The following is a 22,671-nucleotide window of genomic DNA, read 5'->3' as shown; positions in this document are numbered from 1 at the left end:
CTAAAGAAAAAATATAGGTATACTGTAGATATTTTTTACAAAAAAACTCAAAAAAGGTATCATGGATGAATCTCTGAAATGATAGTGACAAAAATGAGAATACTATGACTTACCAACAGGGGAAATTGCCAGTTTATGCTTGCTCTGCTCACTGACTAGACTCATGCCTGCATTGTTCTCTGCATAAACTCTGAATGAATACTCCAGACCTTCAATAAGTCCAATGACTCTGTATTCTCTTCCGGAAATTACATTGGAGTTTACTTTTGTCCACAGTAAGCTGTTCCTGTCTTTTTTCTCAAGATGGTATCCCGTGACTGGTGAACCACCATCAAAGCTTGGGGCATCCCACTGAACAGTCATGCCATCACTTGTAACGTTGTATACCACAGGTTTCCCTGGAGGACCTGGTGGCTTATATTGGTGTTGAGCAACCACATCTGATGAGTTGAGAGGCTCGCTTACTCCATATTTGTTCTCAGCACGCACTCTAAATTGGTATTCAGTACCCTTAACCAAATTGGGTATTTTGAATGTGGTCCTGACAACACTGGAGCAAACCATTTTCCATGCTGCTTGGGATGTCTCTCGCTTTTCGACACTGTAGCAAGTGATCTCTCCTCCACCATCTTCCTGTGGTTCATCCCATGAAATGATAATACTCTGAGCTTTAATTTCATAAAAACGTATTGGGCCTACAGGCACAGATGGTGGCCCGAGTGTTATTACTTTGACGTCGAAGAAAGACTTGACAAGTTTGTTATCAAGGACCAATGTGTATTTTCCTGCATTTTCCTTTCTGGAATTTCTTACAATTAGACTTGCTTTGTTCTCCGTTTGCCTGAAACGAACTTGTTCACTTTCTTTGAGCACTACATCATCTTTCATCCACTGAATAGCTGGCCTAGGTTTACCCTTGTATGACAAATCGATATTCACATTTTGTCCAATGCGAACACTTAATTCCCCATTTGGATAGTCAATAAGGTTGGCCTCAGGTGGTATAATAAAGTCCTTTACAGTGATCGGTCCAATTTGAGAGAAATCACTGCGACCCTTTTCATTTTGGGCAAACACTCTAAAGATGACTTCTGAGAGCTCTTTAAGATGTGTCACTTCACACTGGCAACGTCTACATGTGCCTCCAATGCTCCAAGTCTCTTCTTCCTTTGTTTTCTTTTCAACAATGTACTCTGAAATGTGGCTGCCACCATCGTGATCAGGCTTTGTCCAAGCCAGAGTTACAGATGTATTAGATGAGTCAACCAACACAAGATCTTTTACAGGACCTGGCATTTCAGTTGCTCTGACAGGTTGTACAGTCTCACAAGAATCACCAACACCGTATTCATTTTCAGCAGAAACGCGGAAGAAATAAGAAATTTCATCAGCCAGACCATCAACTTTGTATGTTGTATTGGCACATTCATTTGTCACAACAGTGAATGCCTTCAATTTAGCATCTTTCTTCTCAACAATGTAATTTGTGATTGGAGAGCCACCATCAATAAAAGGTGGTTCCCAGCTCAGAGTGAGTTTACCTCGTGTCACATTCTTCACAATCAACTTATTGCAAGCAGATGGTGTGTCCAGTACTTTAACAGACACTGTAATTGTTTTTGGCTCTCCGACTCCATTTTCAATCTCAAGAAAATATTTGCCTGTATCATCCCTGGTGACTTTGGGAATGATGAGAGTAGTTGAATATTCAGTGTTTTTGATGTTATATCTTGTGTCGCTACTGATGTTCCTGTCCCCCTTTCTCCATGTTACATTCGGAGCAGGCCTACCCTTAAGAGGAATGACAATTTCCACATCTCTGCCAGCCTTTGCTACATACTGAGTTGACATTGAGATGTCAAGATCAACATCAGCCTCCTCTGTTAAAATGAAAGAGTTCAGAATTAGATCAGGTTTATAGTCGTATCACGGTGTAATCAATGTTTTAACTGTATTAACTTTAACTTTGTATATAACTTTAACTGTGTAATATTTTAACTGTTTAGAGAGATAGAAATAACAAACCCAGAATATCTTTGGCTTGCACAGGCTGCATCATCTCAATTGGCCGTCCGGCTCCAACACAGTTAACAGCTGAGACATGGAAGAAATAGTACACTCCAGGTTTTAGGTGGGACACCACAAATTCAGTTGTCCTCACTTCACCTTTAGTGCTTATAGTGACCCATTCCATTTCGTCAGCTATTTTTTGCTCAACAATGTAGCTTGTGATTTCACTGCCACCATCATAGACAGGCTTCACCCAGCCAAGGGTTATAGATGTCTTTGTTGAATCAACAACTCTGAGTTTTGTTGGCTCACTTGGTGGGTCTAAAATGACAATATTCATATAACATTAATATTCATAATAATAAATAACTAGGTTTAAGGTTATACAGACCAAAAATAAAAACTTACCAATAGGGTCATAAGCTTTATAAAAGATGGATGTATCAGAATATGGGCCTGCTCCAGCTTTGTTGATTGCACAGACACGATACTGATATTCATTTTCCTCTGTGAGGTTGCTAACCTTCTGTCTGGTATCACGAATTGGATCTTTAATAACCTTGAACCACTGTAGACTCTTCTTTTCCCGTTTCTCCAAGTAATACCCATCGATATCACTTCCACCATCCAAACTTGGTCTTTCCCATACCACAGTCATTGTTGACTTGGTTATCATTGTGACTTGAGGTTTAGAGGGATGACTAGGAGGAACTGTGCATAAAACATAGTATTAATGCCTTAGTTTGTGATATTGTATTGATGCTTTATCACATACTAGAAAAACTTCTTACCGAAGGAATTCTGGGCAATAACTGGTCTTGATTCCAGAGGATCTCCAACTCCATATTTGTTTACACCACGAAGACGGAATATGTATTCATTGCCCTTAATAAGCCTTTGGACAGTTACAATGCATTCTTCGAGCTTTTCTGAGATTATAGACCACATAATTCTGCTTGTCTCACGTTTCTCGACAATGTAATGTGTCACCATTGCACCACCTTCATCAGCTGGAGGATCCCACATGATCGTTATAGTATCTGCAGTGATTTTCTTGAACTGTATCTCTCCAGCAGGAGGTCCCGGTTTGTCTGATGAAGGGGGGGGGCGAAACAGAACACAAAATTTCATGGAGTATAATTAATAAAATGTTTTATTACAGTTCATATTTCAAAATCGGCCCTAATTTAAACATAAGAAAAAAATCAATAAGAGTTTAGCTTCAGTTAGGGTTAGTTATTTAGCTGTAAACGGCAACATACCTTGAACAAGTACTCTGATAGCACAATACGCTGAGCCTAAAGAGTTCTTGATCTTGAGTTCATATGTTCCGGTATTCAAACGTGTGGCATCCTTGACTGAGATGCATGCAGAGTCAGAGGTGCTGGAGATGGAAATCTGAGCTCCAGGCTCAAGCTCTTTTCCATCCTTGTACCATTCAATAGTTGGTTGAGGTTTAGCATTAATACCCACTTTAAGATCAATGTTAGATCCTGCTTTGTATTTGACAACATCAAGATATTCTTGGGGAAGTACAATCTCAGGGGCACCATATGTGTCCATGCATGTTACTGGTCCAACAGTTGATGACGGGTTACTAATGGAGCCAACTGCATTCTTAGCCAAGACTCTGAATTCGTAGGATTCATTCTGAGTCAAGCCTGTTACTGAATACTTTGTGTCAGCAACATTTGTCAAATTAGCTTTTGACCATCTGCCTTTTGGAGAGTCTTTTCTTTCAATTAAATATCCAGTAATTTTGCTTCCTCCATCAAATGACGGTTTCTGCCAGGCAAGACTAATTGAACTCTTCGTGATATCAGTGACTCTAAGATTGTTTGGAGGCTCTGCAGGGAAAAAACAATTGTGATTAACAAAGTAAATTTCAAGTGCATTTTTAATACTGATTAATCAAGTACAGTATATGGAACAATCAAATCACATGAAACATAATGCTTACCACAAGCATCAATTGCAAGTACAGGATCTGAGAGCTTGCTGACTTGACCAATACCAGCAGCATTTTCAGCAGAAACCTTGAATTCATAGATTAGCCCATGGCTCACGTTTGTTACTTTGAAGTGTGTTGCACGGATAACGGTTTTGTTAACTTTCTGCCAAAGAATGCTGTTTCTGTCTTTCATCTGAAGATGGTATCCAAAGACACTGCTTCCACCATCTGAAGATGGCTCCTTCCAGCTAACAGTAATACTTTCCTTTGTTACAGCTGTCACCCATGGTTGTGAAGGTTCCAGGGGAATTGCTATAAAGAATTGGATTATGTTTTAGTTATTAATACATTTGAATTGACAAATTTGTTTTATGATGCACAGAAAAAAGTGTACTTACTGTATGGAAGACTGACATTAACAATTGGTGAATCAATATGATCACTGATGCCAAAGCGATTCTCAGCCCTGATCCTGAACTGGTACTCAACACCTGTAATTAGCTTCATGATCTTGATTGTGCATCTTGCAACAGCAGATGATACTTCTATCCAATTTGCAGTAGTGGTCTCACGTTTGAGAACAATATAGTTGGTGATTGGGCTACCACCATCATATGTGGGAGGCAACCACTTCAGACTCACACTGTCTTCTGTAACATCACACATTTCAACAGGGCCAACTGGGGGACTTGGTCTGTCAAGGACCACAATATTCACAAAGGATTTTGTGGTTCCACAGGAGTTGGAGGCTGTGATATCATATCTGCCTGCATCCAAAGCAACACTCTCACGCAAAGTGATGATAAGCGAGTCAGCCATGACCTCAGAGTTGAATCTCATGGTTGATTTCAAAACCTGTCCATCCTTAGAAAGAGATACTTTTGGTAGTGGTTTACCAGTGAGAGGGATCTCAATCTTAAGATTTGAACCTGCCTTAACATAGGCAGTGTTGCGTTGGAAGTCCTTCATGATAATCTCAGGTGCCTCTGTTGATTAAAGAAAATATCAAAATTACACAAACATTTAAAAATCGACAGAACATCATGAAAAACTAATCACATATTTTATGTGCATAAAAATAACGTAATGACTTGCCTAGTTGGTCCTTTACAAGCACAGGTAAAACCATGTCCTTGGGATCACTAAGTCCAGCATGGTTTTCAGCCCGCACTCTGAAGTAGTACTCTGCATTCTCTCTCAATCCATAGACAACAAAATTAGTTGATTTGGTTGAGCCACACTTTATCCACTTTTCTTGTCCTTTCTCAAGGGCCTCAACTAGGTAGTTTGTAATTCTGCTACCTCCATCATGCTCTGGTTTAAGCCATGCAAGTGAGACACAGTCTTTTGTGACGTCAGTGACTCCAAGCTTGGGTGGTGGACTTGGTTTTTCTGAAATTAAAAGTAAAATGTGATTTATTAAAAATGATGTATTCAACAGTCTGAAATAACAAACAGCACATGCTCTAAAATAAAAATAAATTAATTATACATTAATTGAATAAAAAATTAATTCATTCAATTTTACCTGTAATCTTGGTTCCTTCTTTGGTCTCAAGTGGCACTCCTATACCGTACTCATTTTCGCCAGTTACTCTGAAATAGTAAACACATCCTTCTTGAAGATCATTTACTTTATAAGTCAGTCGGGGGCAACTGTCTGTGACTCTAGTCCATCCCATTTTAGTTGTCTCACGGAGATCAACAAGGTAGTTCTTGACTGGAGCACCACCCTCATTTTCAGGGATGTCCCATGTAATAGTTGCCGAGCTCCTGGTGACTTCCTTTACTTCAAGACGTGCTGGTGGTCCTGGAGAATCAAGGACTTTAACACTTAATGTCAGTGTAGCAGTCCCAGCAACATTTTGGAGGGTTACTGTGTATTTTCCTGAGTCATCTCTTGTTGCTTGCTCAATTGTAACAGATGTGCAGGTATCCGTGGTATCAATAGTTGCCCGCACTCTCAAATCAACATCTGGTTTGTTCCACATTACATGTGGTACAGGCTTACCCTTGAATGGCACTCTAAGGGTAAATGAACTGCCATCTTTGACAGTCAGTGTCTTCCTCATTTCATTACTGATGAGGAAAACTGGCTCATCTTCTCTGTCCTTTGCAATCTGTGGATCAGTTTCAGGGCTTTGTTCACTTGGGCCAATCTTGTTAATTGATTTAACAACAAAGACATATTCTGCCCCTGAAGTGAGTCCCACCACTGTGAACTCTGTGCTTGTAGTGTTATTAACACCAACTGTCCAGTCTTCATCATTGGTGTTTCTGTATTCTACCATATAACCTGTAACTGGAGAGCCACCATCAAACAGTGGTTTGATCCAAGATAGTGTTATTGATGTTTTGGAAGAATCAATTATTTTGGGTTTAGCTGGAGGTGATGGCAGGAACAATGGATCCTCTGCCTTTGTAAGTGGGCAAGGCACACTTGGTGCACTCAAACCAGCAGCATTCTCTGCAAAGACTCTGTATTCATATTCACATCCTTCACGAAGATTTGAAGCTTTGACTCTTAAGTCATAAACAGGCTTTTTGTTGACACGGACCCAACGAAGACCAGATTTCTCACGTTTTTCAATTACATAGCCAGAAATGCTACTTCCTCCATCAGACACAGGCCTTTCCCAGCAGATTGTCATTGCTTCACTTGCTACACTGGTGACTTCAACATTTGTTGGTGCAGCAGGTACTGTAAATGGATCCATTGCCTTTACAGGATTGCTCTCCAAAACTTCACCGGTTCCATATTTGTTAACTCCGCGAACTCTAAATATGTATTCATTACCTTTGAGCAGTTTTGTTACTTTACATGTTGTGGCCTTCATGTCTGCATAGACCAATGTCCAGGCAAGACGACTTGTCTCACGTTTCTCAACGATGTAGTGCTGAATTTCAGCACCTCCATTCTCTTGAGGTGGTCCCCATGTTAATGTACATTTCTCTGCAGTTAAACCAGTTACTTCCAGAGGCCCAGATGACGGACCAGGTCTGTCCAGGACCTTACAGTTCACTGCTAAAGATCTGGTGCCAGCAACATTCTGTAATGTTAGAACATATTGTCCCGAGTCTCGTCTAATTGCATCTCTTACAATCAATGTTGTACTAGTGAGTGTTGAAGAAATCTCAACTCTGGCTTTAGCTTCAATTTCTTTCCCATCCTTTGCCCATGATATCACAGGAATTGGACGCCCAGAAATTTCAGCATCAATTCTAAGTATATCTCCAGCTTTCACTATGACCAATTGTCTTAGCTTATCTTCAATTGTAATGCGTGGTGGATCAACATCATCTTTTACAGTTACAGGTCCGGTACCCTCTGATGGCTCACTTAGTAAACCAGCTGCATTCTTTGCAATAACACGGAAATCATATCTTTGATCTTCAATCAGGCCAGTCACATCAAAGAATGTTTCCTGAAGGTTGGTGAAATTACATTTTAACCACCGGCCATCTGGAAGGTCTTTTCTTTCAACAATGTAACCAGTCACCTTGGCCCCACCATCGTACTCAGGTTTATTCCAGGACAAAGAAACAGATGTTCTTGTTATGTCCATAACTATTGGCTGACCTGGAGCATCACATGGATCTCTAGCAGCAACAGGATCACATGCCTTTGTGCAGGGTCCAATTCCAGCTAAATTCTCTGAATATACTCTGTACTGATAGTAAAGACCTTCCTCCAAGCCTGTTACTTTGAACTGACTTTCTGTAATAAGACCTCTGTTCATCTTTGTCCAGAGAATACTACTTTGGTCCTTGCATTCCAAGTGATAGCCAATGACTGGACTTCCACCATCACTTGCTGGTCTGTTCCATGTTACTAACATTCCCAATTTAGTGGCATGAGAAACTTGAAGACTGGTTGGAGGGCTTGGGGGTGTAAAGGCATACTGTGCAACTACTGGGGAAGAGTCAACAGCGTGGCTTTTACCATAACGATTCTCTGCAGCAATACGGAATTGATATTCTGTTCCTTGTGTCAAACGAATGACTTTGATTGATGTTCGTGCAACTGTCGCTGAAACGATTTGCCATGTTGTAGTGGTCGTATCTCTCTTCTCAACCACATAATTATTAATTTGACAGCCACCATCATAAATAGGAGGGTCCCATGATAATGAAATAAAATCAGCACTTACTTCATCTATTCTGATTGAACCTGGTGGACCTGGTTTATCAAGAACAATGACAGATATTTCTGCTGATTTAACACCAATTGAATTGGTTAATGTTATTTCATATTTTCCTACATCCTCCCTTGTTGCATCCTTGATGACAATCTTAGATGATGTCTTTGATGTCAGAACATTTACTCTTGTTGTTTGCTTCAATAAATGACCATCCTTTTTCCATGTGACCTCTGGCTGAGGCCTGCCTCTGAATGGAACATCTATTTTGAGATCATCTCCAGCTTTAACACTGTATGTGTTCAATGACAAATTAATAATGGGTTCCATAGTAATATCTTTTGCCACAACAGGTGCTCCAAGTGGTTTAGGATCACTTTTTCCTTTGTCATTAAGAGCTGTAACTCTAAAGCTATATTCCTCCCTTGTTGTAAGTCCTTCAATTTTAGCTTCCAGCGCTTTTACTGTAGCACATACAGTCCATTTATCTGATCCTTTAGTCAACATTTCCACAGTGTAGCCTGTGATTTTGCTGCCACCATCATGATCAGGTCTTTCCCATGAAAGAGTAACACTGTGGCGGGTTACATCAACTACGGAAATTTTTCCAGGTGGTAGGGGTGCTTGAGAGACTTTGACTGCCTCTGTGGTCTCAGCAGGCAGACCAACTCCAAGTTCATTTACAGCCAATACACGGAAGTGGTAAAGACCTCCTTCCTGTAGATCATCAACCTTGAATGAATTCCTTACACAGTTATTTGTCAAAGTTGTGAATGCCATTCTTTTAGATTCCCGTTTCTCCACAATGTAATGCGTGATCTTGGCTCCACCATCAATTTGTGGAGGCTCCCACGACAGCTGGACTGAATCTCTCTTTACATCCTTAACTTCAAAGTTCACTGGAGCACTTGGAGAGTCAAGGACTTTTACATTAATAAAGGCAGATTTTGTGCCAATATTGTTTTCAAGAGTCAAAACATATTTGCCAGTGTCAAATCGGTTAACACTGTCAATGACAAGCATTGTGTAAGAGCTTGTAGCTTCTATTTGAGCACGCTCTGTTAAGGTGCCATCTGCCTTTTTCCACTTAACCTCAGGGTCAGGCTTTCCCCTTATGGTAACAAATAAGCGAAGTGTTGCACTAGCACGCACAGTTACACATTTTCTAAGATCTGCATCAAGTTCTATCTCAGGAGCTTCAAGTTTTTCAGATGCAATTACAGACCCTGGGACATCAACATGCTCTCCAGCCCCCTCGATATTAATTGCACAAATACGGAAGTTATATTCTGCATTTTCTTTTAGTTTCTTGACAGTGAAATGAGGTGTTTGCACACCAGTTGGTGGAGTGCACCCAGTCCAGTCATCTTCATTAGCTTCCTTCATCTCAACAATGTATCCTGAGACTGGTGCTCCACCATCATAAATTGGTCTGCTCCATGCCAAGGAAACAGTTGTGCTTGAATGGTCTGTCACTTTAGGATTGTTAGGAGGACCAGGCGGATAAATTGCATCGCAAGCTTTGTAATATTCAGACGGTTCACTTGGTTTGCTGACACCAGCAGCATTCTCAGCAGAGACTCTAAATTCATAAGAATGTCCCTCTGTCAGCCCAGTGACTCTGAAACGCAAGTCATTTAGTCTTTTCTTGTTGCACTTAGTCCATCGAATACCCTCTTTATCACGTTTCTCAAGTACATAACCATCGATTTGTGATCCACCATCATCCTCTGGCCGCTCCCATGTCAGGACGATTGAATCTCTAGTGATTGCACTTGCTTCTGGAGTTGAAGGTGGACTAGGTGTGTTGAAAGGATTTTTTGCAAGGACATGATCAGATTCAAGTGGCTCACCAATGCCATACTTGTTGACAGCCCTAACCCTAAATATATACTCATTACCAGGTAAGAGTTTGGTGACTTTGTAACTGATTGCTTGAATTTTGGGTTCCACTACTGTCCAAGACAATCTGCTAGTTTCCCTTTTTTCAATAATGTAGTGAGAAATACTAGCTCCACCATCATGTGATGGGTGACTCCAGTGCAAATAACATTTTTCTGCTGTGACACCAGTTACTTTCATTGGGCCATCAGGTGGACCAGGTCTATCAAGAACCTTGACATTAATGGGTACCTGCTTTGTTCCACCAACATTACTTAGACTTAAGACGAAATGACCACCGTCCACTCTGATGCAGTCCTTGACAGTAAGAACTGTCTGTGTGATGGTGGATTTAATCTCCATTCTGGGTGTGGCACTGTCAATTTCCTTTCCATCCTTAAGCCACATAATAGCAGGCAGAGGTTTACCAGCAATGTCAGCATCAATAGTAAAGGTCTCATCTGCTTTTACAATCATGACATCTTTAAATCTGGAATCCATGGAGACTGATGGAGCTTCAATCTCATCCTGAGCAGTAATTGGTCCAGTGCTTTCAGAGGGTACACTTAAAATACCAGCTGCATTTCGGGCAATTACTCTGAACTCATATCTTTGTTCTTCTTCTAGTCCAGTTATTGTAAATTGTGTGTCTATAATGTTTGTAAAACTGGCTTTCATCCAACGTCCTTCAGGCAGTTTCTTCCTTTCAATGATGTATCCTGTGATTGCACTGCCACCATCATACTGTGGTTTATCCCATTGAAGAGTTATTAGGTTTCTTGTAATAACAATGGCCTCAGGAGTTCCTGGGGATTCACATGGATCACGTGCAACAACACTTTCTGAGACTTTGCTTGGTGGACTGATTCCTGCAATATTTTCAGCATATACCCTGTATTCATATTCGATTCCTTCCTCCAGACCATTTGTTCTCAATCGAGTGTCAGTGATAAGGAGCTTGTTAAGTTTTGTCCATAATATGCTGTTCTTTTCCTTGCGCTCTAGGTGATATCCAATGACAGGGCTTCCCCCATTATTGCTGGGGGGTTTCCATTCAATTACCATGTGGTCTTTTGTCACTGATGAAACAAATGCTGCACTTGGAGCTGCAGGCTCAGTGAAGGGATAACTGACAATAACTGGTATTGAATCCAGTGATGTACTCTTTCCATATCTATTCTCAGCAAACACTCTGAACTGATATTCAGAACCAGTCTTCAGTTTAGATATCTTGATTGTGGTTCGAGCAATGGTTGCTGATACAATCTGCCAGTTGGTAGTGGTTGTATCACGTTTTTCCACAATGTAGTTGTTTATCTGACAACCACCTGTGTATACTGGTGGCTCCCAAGAGAGGGTAACATACGTGGCACTTACTTCATCAATTTTAACTGGTCCAACTGGTGGGCCAGGTTTGTCTAGGATGATTATGCCAATCTCTTCTGTGACTGTACCCACATTGTTTGTCGCCGTAATTGTGTATTTTCCAGAATCCTCTCTGTTAGCATCTTTAATTTTAAGAACTGATAATTTTGGAGTGCTTGAGACATTTAATCTGGTTGTCTCTTTCAGTGCTTGTCCATCTTTTGACCATGCAATCTTTGGTGTTGGACGTCCTTTGAATGGTATTTCCACTTTAAGATCTTCACCAGCTTGAACACTGTATGTGTTAAAGAGTAATGTGAGGCTTGGTTCAATAGTTATGTCTTTAGCAATCACATGAGCTGCTAATGGTCTTGGATCACTTCTTCCCTTGTCGTTGAAGGCTACAATTCTGAAGAGATACTCTTGTCCTGAACTGAGTCCTGTGACTGTACCCTCACATGTCTTGGTGACTGCAGCTACTGTCCACTCTTCTGTTCCTTTTGGCTGCATCTCAATATAATAACCTAAGATTCTACTTCCACCATCGTGATCTGGTTTATCCCAAGAGAGTGATGCTGTGGTTTTTGTAACATCAGTCAAAGTGACCTTACCAACAGACAAAGGAGGATCTGCTGTCTTTTCAGATTCTTCTGTTTCCACAGGCAAACCAACTCCAAACTCATTTTCTGCCATGACTCTGAAATAATAAATATCACCCTCAGTAAGATCACCAACTCTGAGGCTAGTCTTGGTGCACTTGGTAGTAATGTTTATAAATCCTTTTCTTTTGGAATCACGCTTATCAACTATGTAATTTTTTATTTTTGAACCCCCATCAATGAGTGGAGGCTCCCAAACGAGGGTGACATAATTTCTTGTTACATCTTTCACTACAAGGTTCAGTGGAGCACCTGGTGTATCCAGTACTTTTACTGAGACAAACGCTGACTTAGTACCAGCATTATTTTTTAATGTCAGAGTATATTTTCCAGCATCATTTCTGTCACATATATCGATTGATAGCTGAATGTAATCTGGTCCCTTTTCTATTTGGGCCTTATCTGGTAAATCTCCCTCATCCTTAGTCCAGTTTATTTCAGGAGTAGGGCGTCCCTTGAAAGGTATGCATATTTTCATAGATCCTCCAGCATGCACAACAATACCTTTCCTCAACTCAGAGTCAAGCTCAATTTCAGGGGCATCCATCTTATCCACTGGTTTAACAGTTCCTTGGATGGCTACTGGCTCACCAACACCCAATTTATTCATGGCACATATGTTAACTTTGTATTCTTGATGTTCAGTGAGTTTAGTAATTGTAAATTTGGTATCATTTAATCCAGAGGGTGGAGTACACGTGACCCATTCTTCTTCATCAGCTTTGCATATCTCAACAACATAGCCCTGGATTTCCAAACCGCCATCATATATTGGTCGACTCCATGCAATGGTGACTGAATTCTTTGTAGTGTCAACAAGGTGTGCATTAGTTGGTGGACCAGGCTTAAATGTTGGATCGCAAGCTTTGTAATAAATTGTTGGTGGACTTGGTTGCCCAACACCACCAGCATTCTCTGCAGATAACCTGAACTCATATTCATGATCCTCTGTCAAGCCTGTGACTCTGAAACGCAAGTCTGTGACTCTGCGTTTGTTACATTTTGTCCATCGGACTCCAGCTCTGTCTCTCTTTTCCACGATGTAATTAGCAATCTCACTGCCACCATCACTGTCAGGACGAGTCCAGCACACTGTCATTGAGTCTCTTGAAATATTTGTTATTTCTATGTCTTTAGGTGGCCCAGGTGGAACAAAAGGGTTTCTCATAATTACTGGTGCAGACTCAAGTGGTTCACCAACACCATACTTGTTGACTGCCATGACACGGAAGATGTATTCATTTCCTTTTAGAAGCTTTGTAACCTTAAACATTGTTGCTGCACATTCACTCGAAACTACAGTCCAAGCAAGACGACTTGTTTCTCTCTTCTGTATGATATAATGGGAAATACTGCTGCCACCATCATGCCTTGGAGGTAGCCATGACAATGAACATTTCTCACATGTTACACCTGAGACAGTCAAAGGCCCTTCAGAAGGGCCAGGTCTATCAAGTACTTTGACATTGAAGGGAACAGATTTAGTTCCAGCTACATTAGTGAGATGCAATGTGTACTGTCCTCCATCAATTCTAATGCCATCTTTTACAACAAGAATTGCTTGGAAATCTGTGTTTTTAATCTCTGCTCTTGCTGAATTTTCAACTTCCACATCACCCTTAAACCACTGCATTGTTGGAATTGGCTTTCCTTGTACAGAGGCTTCCAGTGTAAATGTTTCTCCTGCATTCAGTGTCAAAATTTGGCTGTACTCTGAGGAAATCTCATAGTTGGGTGGTTCAACTTCATCCTTAGCTGTAATTGAGCCTGTGCTCTCAGAGGGTCTGCTGATTGATCCAGCTCCATTTCTAGAAATAACTCTGAAATCATATTTGCAGTCTTCTGTCAGACCCGTGACTGTAAATTCAGTTTCAAGAATGTTTGTAAAACTAGCTTTCATCCAACGACCCTCTGGAAGGTCTCGTTTCTCCACAACATAACCAGTGACAAGACTTCCTCCGTCATATTCTGGTGGTGTCCATCTGAGTTTTACTGAGTGCCTTGTCACAATCACTGGCACAGGCTTGCCTGGTGGATCACAGGGGTCACGTGCCACACAACCCTCAGAGATTTTGCTGCAATTTCCAATTCCAACTATGTTTTCAGCATACAATCTGAACTCATATTCAATGCCCTCTTCCAGTGAAGATGTTTTATATCTGGTGTCTTGAATGAGTGTTTTATTGATCTTTGTCCAAAGAATGCTATTCTTCTCTTTTCTCTCAAGGTGATATCCTAAAATGGCACTTCCACCATCTGAAACTGGTCTGTGCCATTCAACAACCATGGATTCTTTTGTAAATGTAGACACAAACGGGGTTCCTGGAGGCCCAGGCTCTTTGAAAGGATACTGAGCAAGTACTGGTTCTGAGTCAATGCCATAGCTTTTACCATATCTATTCTCAGCAAAAATCCTGAACTGGTATTCAGCACCGGTTTTCAAATTTCCAACTTTAAGTGAAGTCCTTGCCACTGTTGCAGAAACAACTACCCAGTTGGTTGTAGTGGTATCTCTTTTTTGGACAACGTAATTTGAAATCTGACAGCCCCCAGTATATGTGGGTGGGTCCCAAGACAGTGTTATGCTCTCTGCACTTACTTCATCAATTCTGACTGGGCCTGTTGGTGGGCCAGGTTTCTCAAGTATAATTATTTCAACAGTGGCTTCCGCCTGACCAAGTACATTAGCCACAGCAATGTTATACATACCACAATCTTCTCTTGTTGCATCTTTGATGATAAGGGTGGTATGATGTGCAGTGTCAGCAACATTTACTCTTGTAGTCTGTTTCAGAGCGGAACCATCTTTGTTCCATGTAATGGTTGGTTTTGGATGACCAGTAATTCGTGCTTCAATTTTCAAATCTTGCCCAACCTGTACATTGTAGGTACTAAGCTTTGTTCTCACTGAGGGATGAATAGTAAGGTCTTTTGCAACAACAGGATTTGCCAGGAGTCTGGGATCACTCTTTCCTTTTTCATTAACTGCAATGATTCTGAAATTGTACTCCCCACCTTGGGCTAAATTAGTTACAACAGTATCAAGGGATTTCACTTGAGCACAAAGAGACCATTTCTCCTGATCCTTTGCCTGCATTTCAACTTCATAGTGGGTAATTCTGCTGCCTCCATCATACTCTGGTTTTTCCCAGGTGAGAGACACACTCTTCTGTGTAACATCCACTACAGAAACTTTACCAGGGGGTTGTGGCACCTCTGAGATTTTAATTGGTTCTAGGGTCTTCGCAGGCAATCCAACACCATATTCATTTTCAGCAAGAACTCTAAAGAAAAATATGCTTCCCTCTTGCAGTGGTTCAATTTTCCATGTCATCTTGTTGCAGGTAGTAACAGGAGAGTATACTTTTCTTGTACTCTCTCTTTTTTCAACAATGTAATTCTTTATTTTAGCACCACCATCCAGTAAAGGTGGCTCCCAGGTTAGAGTGACTGAATTCTTTGTTATTTCCTTTACTCTAAAGTTGGCAGGTGCATCAGGAGTATCCAATACTCTGACACTAATAAATGCTGATTTTGTTCCATTAGCATTTTCCAGAGATAAAGTGTATTTTCCACTGTCAAATCTATTAACATTTTCAATTACAAGGGAAGTGTAACTGCTGGTAATGTCAATTTGTGCTGCCTCATTGATTTCACCTTCAGCCTTTCCCCACTTGACTTCAGGAGTGGGTCGGCCACGGATAGGAACAAACAGTCTAAGAGACCCTCCAGCCCTAACAGTGACCATCTTTCTCAGATCAGCATCAAGATCAATATCTGGTGCCTCAAGTTTATCATCTAACAGAATGGACCCAGGTATATCAGCAGTTTCTCCGACACCAACCTTATTTACTGCACATATTCTGAATTTATACTCATGTTTTTCAAGCAGTTTTTTAACTTCAAATCTTGTCTCTGTTATTCCTGAGGGTGGTGTGCACATTATCCATTCAACAGAGGTGCCCTCACAGGCCTCAACGATATAGCTTTGAATCTCACAGCCGCCATCATAAATAGGTTTGCCCCAATGCAGCACAACAGATGATCTTGAGACATCAATAACCTTAGGGTTGTTTGGTGGACCTGGCTTGAAGACTGGATCCACTGCCTTGAAGTACACTGTGGGTGGACTTGGTTTACCAACTCCAGCTGCATTCTCAGCAGACACACGGAATTCATAACTTCGGTTTTCAAGAAGTCCTGTAACTCTAAAGCGTAGTTCACTCACTACACGTTTGTTGCATCTTGTCCATCTAATGCCTTCTTTGTCTCTTTTTTCAACAATGTATCCTGAAATTGTGTTGCCACCATCACTAGTGGGTCTGTCCCATGTAATGACCATGGAATCCTTTGTTATATTTGACACTTCAACATTACTTGGTGCATCAGGTGGTACAAATGGATTTGCTGCAATCACTGCATCCGATTCAAGAGGCTCACCAATTCCATATTTATTTACAGGGATCACTCTGAAAATATACTCATTTCCAGGCAGTAGTTTTGTGATTTTGAGATTAAGGGTTTGCACCTTAGATTCCACAACAGTCCAAACTAATCTGCTGGTTTCTCTTCTTTCAACAATGTAATGAGACACCTCAGCTCCTCCGTCATGCAATGGAGCTTTCCAAGCAATGCAACATTTTTCACTGGTAACTCCATAGATGGAAATCGAGCCATCTGGGGGCCCAGGTCTGTCTAGAACCTTGACATTGACAGTTACTGATTTCTCTCCACCAACATTTTTCAGTAACAAAGTATACTGGCCTCCATCAACACGAATAGCCTCCTTTATACTGAGAGTTGTTGTGAAGTCAGTATTCTTGATTTCAAGCCTAGCAGTATTTGAAAGTTCGTCACGGGCTTTTATCCAATGCACTGAAGGGATAGGTTTGCCAAGTATCCCTGCTTCAATTTTGAATGATTCACCAGCATTAACAACAATAGTTTGAGAATATTTGGCATCCAAGTCAATTAGCGGTGGATCAACTTCATCCTTTGCTGTAATTGCACCTGTACTGTCTGATGGACCACTGGACACGCCTGCAGCATTTCTTGCAATGATTCGGAACTCATATCGCTGGTCCTCTACCAAGCCACTCACAACAAATTCAGTCTCAATAATATTAGTAAAAGTGGCCTTCATCCACCGGCCACTGGGCAACTCTTTCTTCTCAATGAGATATCCAGTGATCTTGCTGCCACCATCAAACTGTGGTGGTGTCCATCTGAGTGTTACAGAGCTTCTTGTGACAATTGCTGCTTCAGGTTTTCCTGGAGGATCACAAGGATCTCTTGCCACTTGGATTTCTGATACTTTGCTTGCTTTACTTAGACCAACTATATTTTCAGCATAAACTCTAAATTCATATTCAATGCCCTCTTCAAGGTTACCTATCTTGAATCTTGTGTCTGGAATGATTGTTTTGTTTTGTTTCACCCACAAGAGGCTATTTCTTTCCTTAGTCTCAATGTGGTATCCTAAAATCTTGCTTCCACCATCGTTAGGTTTGTTCCACACAATTACCATACTTTCTTTGGTGGCAGATTGTACAGAAGGAGTTCCAGGTGGACTTGGGACCTCAAAGGGATATTGTGCAACAACAGACTCAGAAAGAAGAACTGAACTCTTTCCATATCGATTTTCAGCAGCAACCCTAAACTGATACTCACAGCCAGTTTTCAATCTTGCAGCTTTAATTGTTGTTCTAGCTACTGTTGCAGACACAATCTGCCAGTTTGTTGTAGACGTGTCTCTCTTTTCCACAATGTAGTTATTAATGGAACATCCGCCTTCATACTCTGGAGGCTGCCATGAAAGAGTAACACTATCTGCAGTTACCTCATCTATTTTGATTGGTCCAGTTGGAGGGCCAGGTTTATCAAGTACAATAACACTGATATCTGTTGTAGCCTCACCAACTGGGTTTATCAGTTTAATAGTATATTTGCCCACATCATCTCGTGTGGCCTCCTTTATCACAAGGTGAAGATGTTTCTCTGTTACTTCAGCATTTACTCTTGTTGTCTCTTTCAGAGCAATGCCATCTTTATGCCAGGTGACTGCAGCCTTTGGCTGAGCAACATAAGGCACATCAATCTTAAGATCATCACCTGCCAAAACGCTGTATGTGCTGAATAAATGTTTGAAGCAAGGAGTAATTACAACATCCATAGCAACCACAGGGACACTTAGTGGACGCGGATCACTGCTACCCTTTTCATTAATTGCAGAGATACGGAATGAGTATTCTTCACCTCGTGTCAGACCAACAACAACTGCCTCTGTTACTTTAACAGTCATTACTTGGGTCCATTTTTCACTATTTTTTCCTTGCATTTCAACAATATAACCAGTGATTCTGCTTCCTCCATCATGGTCTGGCTTTTCCCAAGATAGTGTTACACTGTTGCCAGTTACTCCCTTTAGAGTGACTTTACCAGGAGGAAGAGGCCTCTCTGAGACTTTGATAGCCTCTGGTGTCTCTACTGGAAGACCAACACCGTATTCGTTTTCAGCTAAAACTCTGAAGCAATACAAGTTTCCTTCTTTTAAATCTCCAATTCTCCAACTGGTTTTGGGGCAACAAGCATTAACAATGGAGTATGCTTTTCTTGTGGATTCACGTTTTTCAACAATGTAGTGCCTGATTCTTGATCCTCCATCAATGATTGGAGGATCCCAAATAAGTGAAACAGAACCTTTTGTGATTTCTTTGATTGTTAGGTTCTGTGGTGCATCAGGAGTGTCAAGCACACGAACATTAATAAAAGCTGATTTAACTCCTGAACTGTTTTCCACTGTAAGCATATATTTTCCTCCATCAAATCTGTCAACATTCTCAATGCGCAGGGTAGTAAAGGATGGTGTAATCTCAATGGCTGCTCTATCAAGGGGTTCACCATTCTCTCTTGACCATCTAACTTCTGGTGCAGGTCTTCCTTTAATTGGCACGAATAATCTTAAGGTGCTGCATGCTCTGATGTTAATTAATTTGCGAAGGTCTGAGTCAAGCTCAATTTCAGGGGAAAGAAGTCTATCTTCTGCTTTAGGTGAAGCAGGGACAGGGACTGGTTCGCCAACACCTTCACAGTTAAGAGCAGAAATATTGATCTTATATTCCTGGTTTTCTACAAGGTTGGTTATGGTGAATGATGTTGCTGTCAGTCCGTCCCTTGGAGAGACAATTGTCCATTCATCTTCCTCAGGCAGGCAAGTTTCAACAATATATCCTGTGATCTCCGATCCACCATCATAAACTGGTTTATTCCATGCAATAGTAACAGATGACTTAGTGGTATCCAGAACTCTAGGATTTCCAGGGGGTCCTGGTTGGAATATTGTGTCACAAGCCTTATAGAACGGACTTGATGGGCTTGGGGCACTTAAGCCAGCAGCATTTTCAGCAAAGATTCTAAATTCATACTCGTGTCCATTTGTTAGACCCGAGACTTTGAAGCGCAAGTCAGTAACTGTCCTTTTATTGCATTTTACCCAACGAAGACCAGTTTTATCTCTCCTCTCAATGATGTAGGTACTGATACTACTTCCTCCATTGTTTTCAGGATGTCCCCAACACACTACCATGGAATCTTTTGTCATGGTAGTTACTTCTGGTGTCTGTGGAGGATCAGAGGGCACATACGGGTTGGTGGCAACAGCAGGCTCTGATTCAAGAGGTTCTCCAACTCCATATTTGTTGACAGCCATGACTCTAAAGATATATTCATTTCCTTTAAGCAATTTGGTAACCTTATAACGGTTGACTTGTAAATCTGTGGCTACATTTGTCCAAGCAAGTCTACTAGTTTCTCGCTTTTGAATTATGTAATATTCAATCTTTGCTCCTCCATCATGAAGTGGTGGGAGCCACGATAGAATACATTTCTCTGTTGTCATATCTGTGACATGGAGTGGTCCCTCAGGTGGACCAGGTCTGTCAAGAACTTTAACATTAAAAACAAATTTTGCAAATCCTCCAGGATTGCTAGCGGTTAGAGTGTATGCACCACCATCTCTACGTAGAGAATCTTTGTGAATCAAACAAGTATAGAAATCTCCTGTTTTGATCTCTAGTTTTCCTGTGTCTTCTAGCTCCTTCCCATCTTTAGTCCACACCAATGATGGAATTGGGCGACCTGTAACATTTGCATCTAGATTGAACAACTCTCCTGCCTTCACAACCACTACACTACTGAAACTTGCATCAACATTGATCTTTGGTTCCTCAATATCATCTCTACAGACAATTACCTCTGAATGTTTCGATGGTTTGCTAACAGCTCCAGCTGAGTTCCTTGCCAAAACACGGAATTCATAAGAAGCATCTTCTTTGAGACCGCTTACAGTAAAACTTGTCTCATGAATGTTACTGAAGTTGGCCTTGAGCCAGCGACCTTTGGGCAGCTCTCTTTTTTCTACGGTATATCCAGTTATTGAGAAGCCTCCATCATTCTCAGGCTTTGTCCACTGAAGGGTTACTTCATGTCTGGTTATATTAAGTGCCACAGGTTGACTGGGAGGGTCCACAGGATCAAGTGCATATGTCATCTCAGAAGGTTTGCTTGCTTTACTGAGACCAGCCAAATTTTCTGCAATAACACGGAATTCATATGCAATACCATCTATCAGACCTGATGATTTAAACATATTGCCAACAACTAAAGCTTTGCTGATTCTCTGCCAGAGTATGCTGTTTTTCTCCTTCCTCTCAATATGGTATCCTAAAATTGGGCTACCACCATCTGAGGATGGTTCATTCCAGCTGATTGTGATTGAATCCTTGGTAAAGGCAACTATCTGTGGAATTCCAGGCTGTCCTGGAACATCAAATGGATAAGCAGCCACCACAGCTTCCGATGTTAGGTAAGGCCCAACTCCATAGCGGTTCTGAGCTTTAACACGGAATTGATATTCAGTTCCAGTTGTAAGGCGTGCAGCTTTGAATGTTGTGCGGATAACAGTTGCAGCCAGTTCCACCCAGGATGTCCCAGTGGTCTCACGCATCTCAACGATGTAGTTATTAATAGGCACTCCTCCATCACTTTCAGGAGCTTCCCATGAAATTACAACATAGTCACAAGAAACCTCATCCAGTTTTATTGGTCCAGTTGGAGGTCCTGGAATATCATGTACTTTAACAGTAATGGTTTCAGTCACAGTTCCTAAGATATTCTTTCCAGTCATTGAATATTGTCCTCCATCTTTCCTTTTAATTTCATTAATGTTGAGAATTGTAGAGGTTGTTGTACTTTCAGTGTTGATTCTCTGAGTCTGTTTAAGTTCCCGATCTTCTTTCTTCCATACAACAAGTGGTCTTGGACGACCCATAACAGGAATCTCTACTTTAACATTATCACCTGCCTTAGCTACAACAGTCTTCTGGTATACACCTCTAAGGTCAAAGCTTGGAGCTGTGGTTTGCTCCCTAATTACAACTGGTCGACTTTCACGAGGTTGACTCCTTCCTGAGCTGTTTACAGCAAAAATGCGGAAAGCATACTCTGAATTTTCCACCAATTCTGTGACAGTGAAATCCAAAGCTTTTATTGTTGTCACATGGATCCACTGATCTGAATCTTTCTGTTGAGCTTCTATAACATAGCCAGTGATTCGAGTCCCGCCATCATATTTTGGTTTTGTCCATGCTAGGGTTGCTGTATCCCTTGACACATCTGAAACAATCAGATTATCGGGTGCAGATGGAGCCTGAGAAGCTCTGATTGGTTCAGGGGTCTCTGCTGGTTCACCAACACCCATTTCATTTTCTGCAGACACTCTAAAGTAATATTCAGCACTTTCTTCTAAGTCTGGAATCTTGTAGGAGCATTTTTGCCAGTTTGTCGTAAGGACTGAGTAAGCCTTTCTTGTTGCCTCACGTTTCTCAATAATATAATTTTTAATTTTTGAACCACCATCAATAATTGGAATCTCCCACTGTAGAGTGATGCTATGTTTTGTGATTTCTCTTGGTTTCAAATTTATTGGAGGCCCTGGAGTGTCAACAACACGAACATTGACAAATCCAGTCTTCTTTCCAGCAACATTCTCTAATGTGAGGACATATTTACCAGCATCATATCTTGTACACTCAGGGATGACTACTAGAGTGTATGATTCAGTAGTATCAATGTGAGCACGTCCTTTGAGAGGAGCATCCTCTTTGTACCATGTCACTTCCGGAGCTGGACGGCCCTTGATTGGGACAAATATGCGGATTGAAGTACCTGATCTCACAACAAGTGTTTTTCTAAGCTCAGCATCAAGTTCAAAGTCGGGGATCTCTTCTCTGTCCACAAGGTCTACAACGTTCTCAACTTCAGAGGGTTCACCAAGTCCTTCGGAATTCATTGCACTAACTCTAAAATGATATTTTCCTCCTGATTGTAGATTTGAAACTACAAATTCAGTTATTCTTAATGGAGTAGGTGTGTCTTGAACCCAGTCATCATCTCCTTCCTTTTTATGCTCAACAATGTATCCTGTTATATCAAGTCCACCATCATAAAAAGGTCTGCCCCAGTTAAATGTAGCAGTTGTTTTGGTGGTATCAGTAATTCGTGGATTAGATGGTGGCCCAGGTCGATCTTGAAAACAAACAGAAAAAAAAGAAATAAGCAAATGCAAAAAACTGCTTTGTGACAAACCAATAAGAAAAATATGTGAAAT

The 22,671-nt window shown here is 41.1% G+C and overlaps 1 protein-coding gene across 1 annotated transcript in view; it reads right to left on the bottom strand.

Moving 5' to 3' along the window:
* The window catches only part of ttn.2 (titin, tandem duplicate 2), a 159,458-nt gene that overhangs the window by 20,187 nt on the left and 116,600 nt on the right, over nt 1-22,671 (bottom strand). Inside the window, exons 198-206 of the mRNA XM_057335761.1 lie at nt 5,490-22,589; nt 5,057-5,353; nt 4,360-4,947; nt 3,971-4,273; nt 3,273-3,857; nt 2,802-3,101; nt 2,419-2,721; nt 2,026-2,331; nt 114-1,880 (exon numbers count right to left, since the gene is read on the bottom strand). Coding sequence (XP_057191744.1) covers nt 114-1,880; nt 2,026-2,331; nt 2,419-2,721; nt 2,802-3,101; nt 3,273-3,857; nt 3,971-4,273; nt 4,360-4,947; nt 5,057-5,353; nt 5,490-22,589 — 21,549 coding nt within the window. The remainder of the gene's footprint in view (nt 1-113; nt 1,881-2,025; nt 2,332-2,418; nt 2,722-2,801; nt 3,102-3,272; nt 3,858-3,970; nt 4,274-4,359; nt 4,948-5,056; nt 5,354-5,489; nt 22,590-22,671) is intronic.

The sequence above is a fragment of the Triplophysa rosa genome, linkage group LG6 (genome assembly GCF_024868665.1).
Source record: "Triplophysa rosa linkage group LG6, Trosa_1v2, whole genome shotgun sequence".
NCBI lineage: Eukaryota > Metazoa > Chordata > Actinopteri > Cypriniformes > Nemacheilidae > Triplophysa > Triplophysa rosa.
The sequence above is the reverse complement of the archived record's forward strand: the minus strand, read 5'-3'. Positions and strand labels throughout refer to the sequence as shown.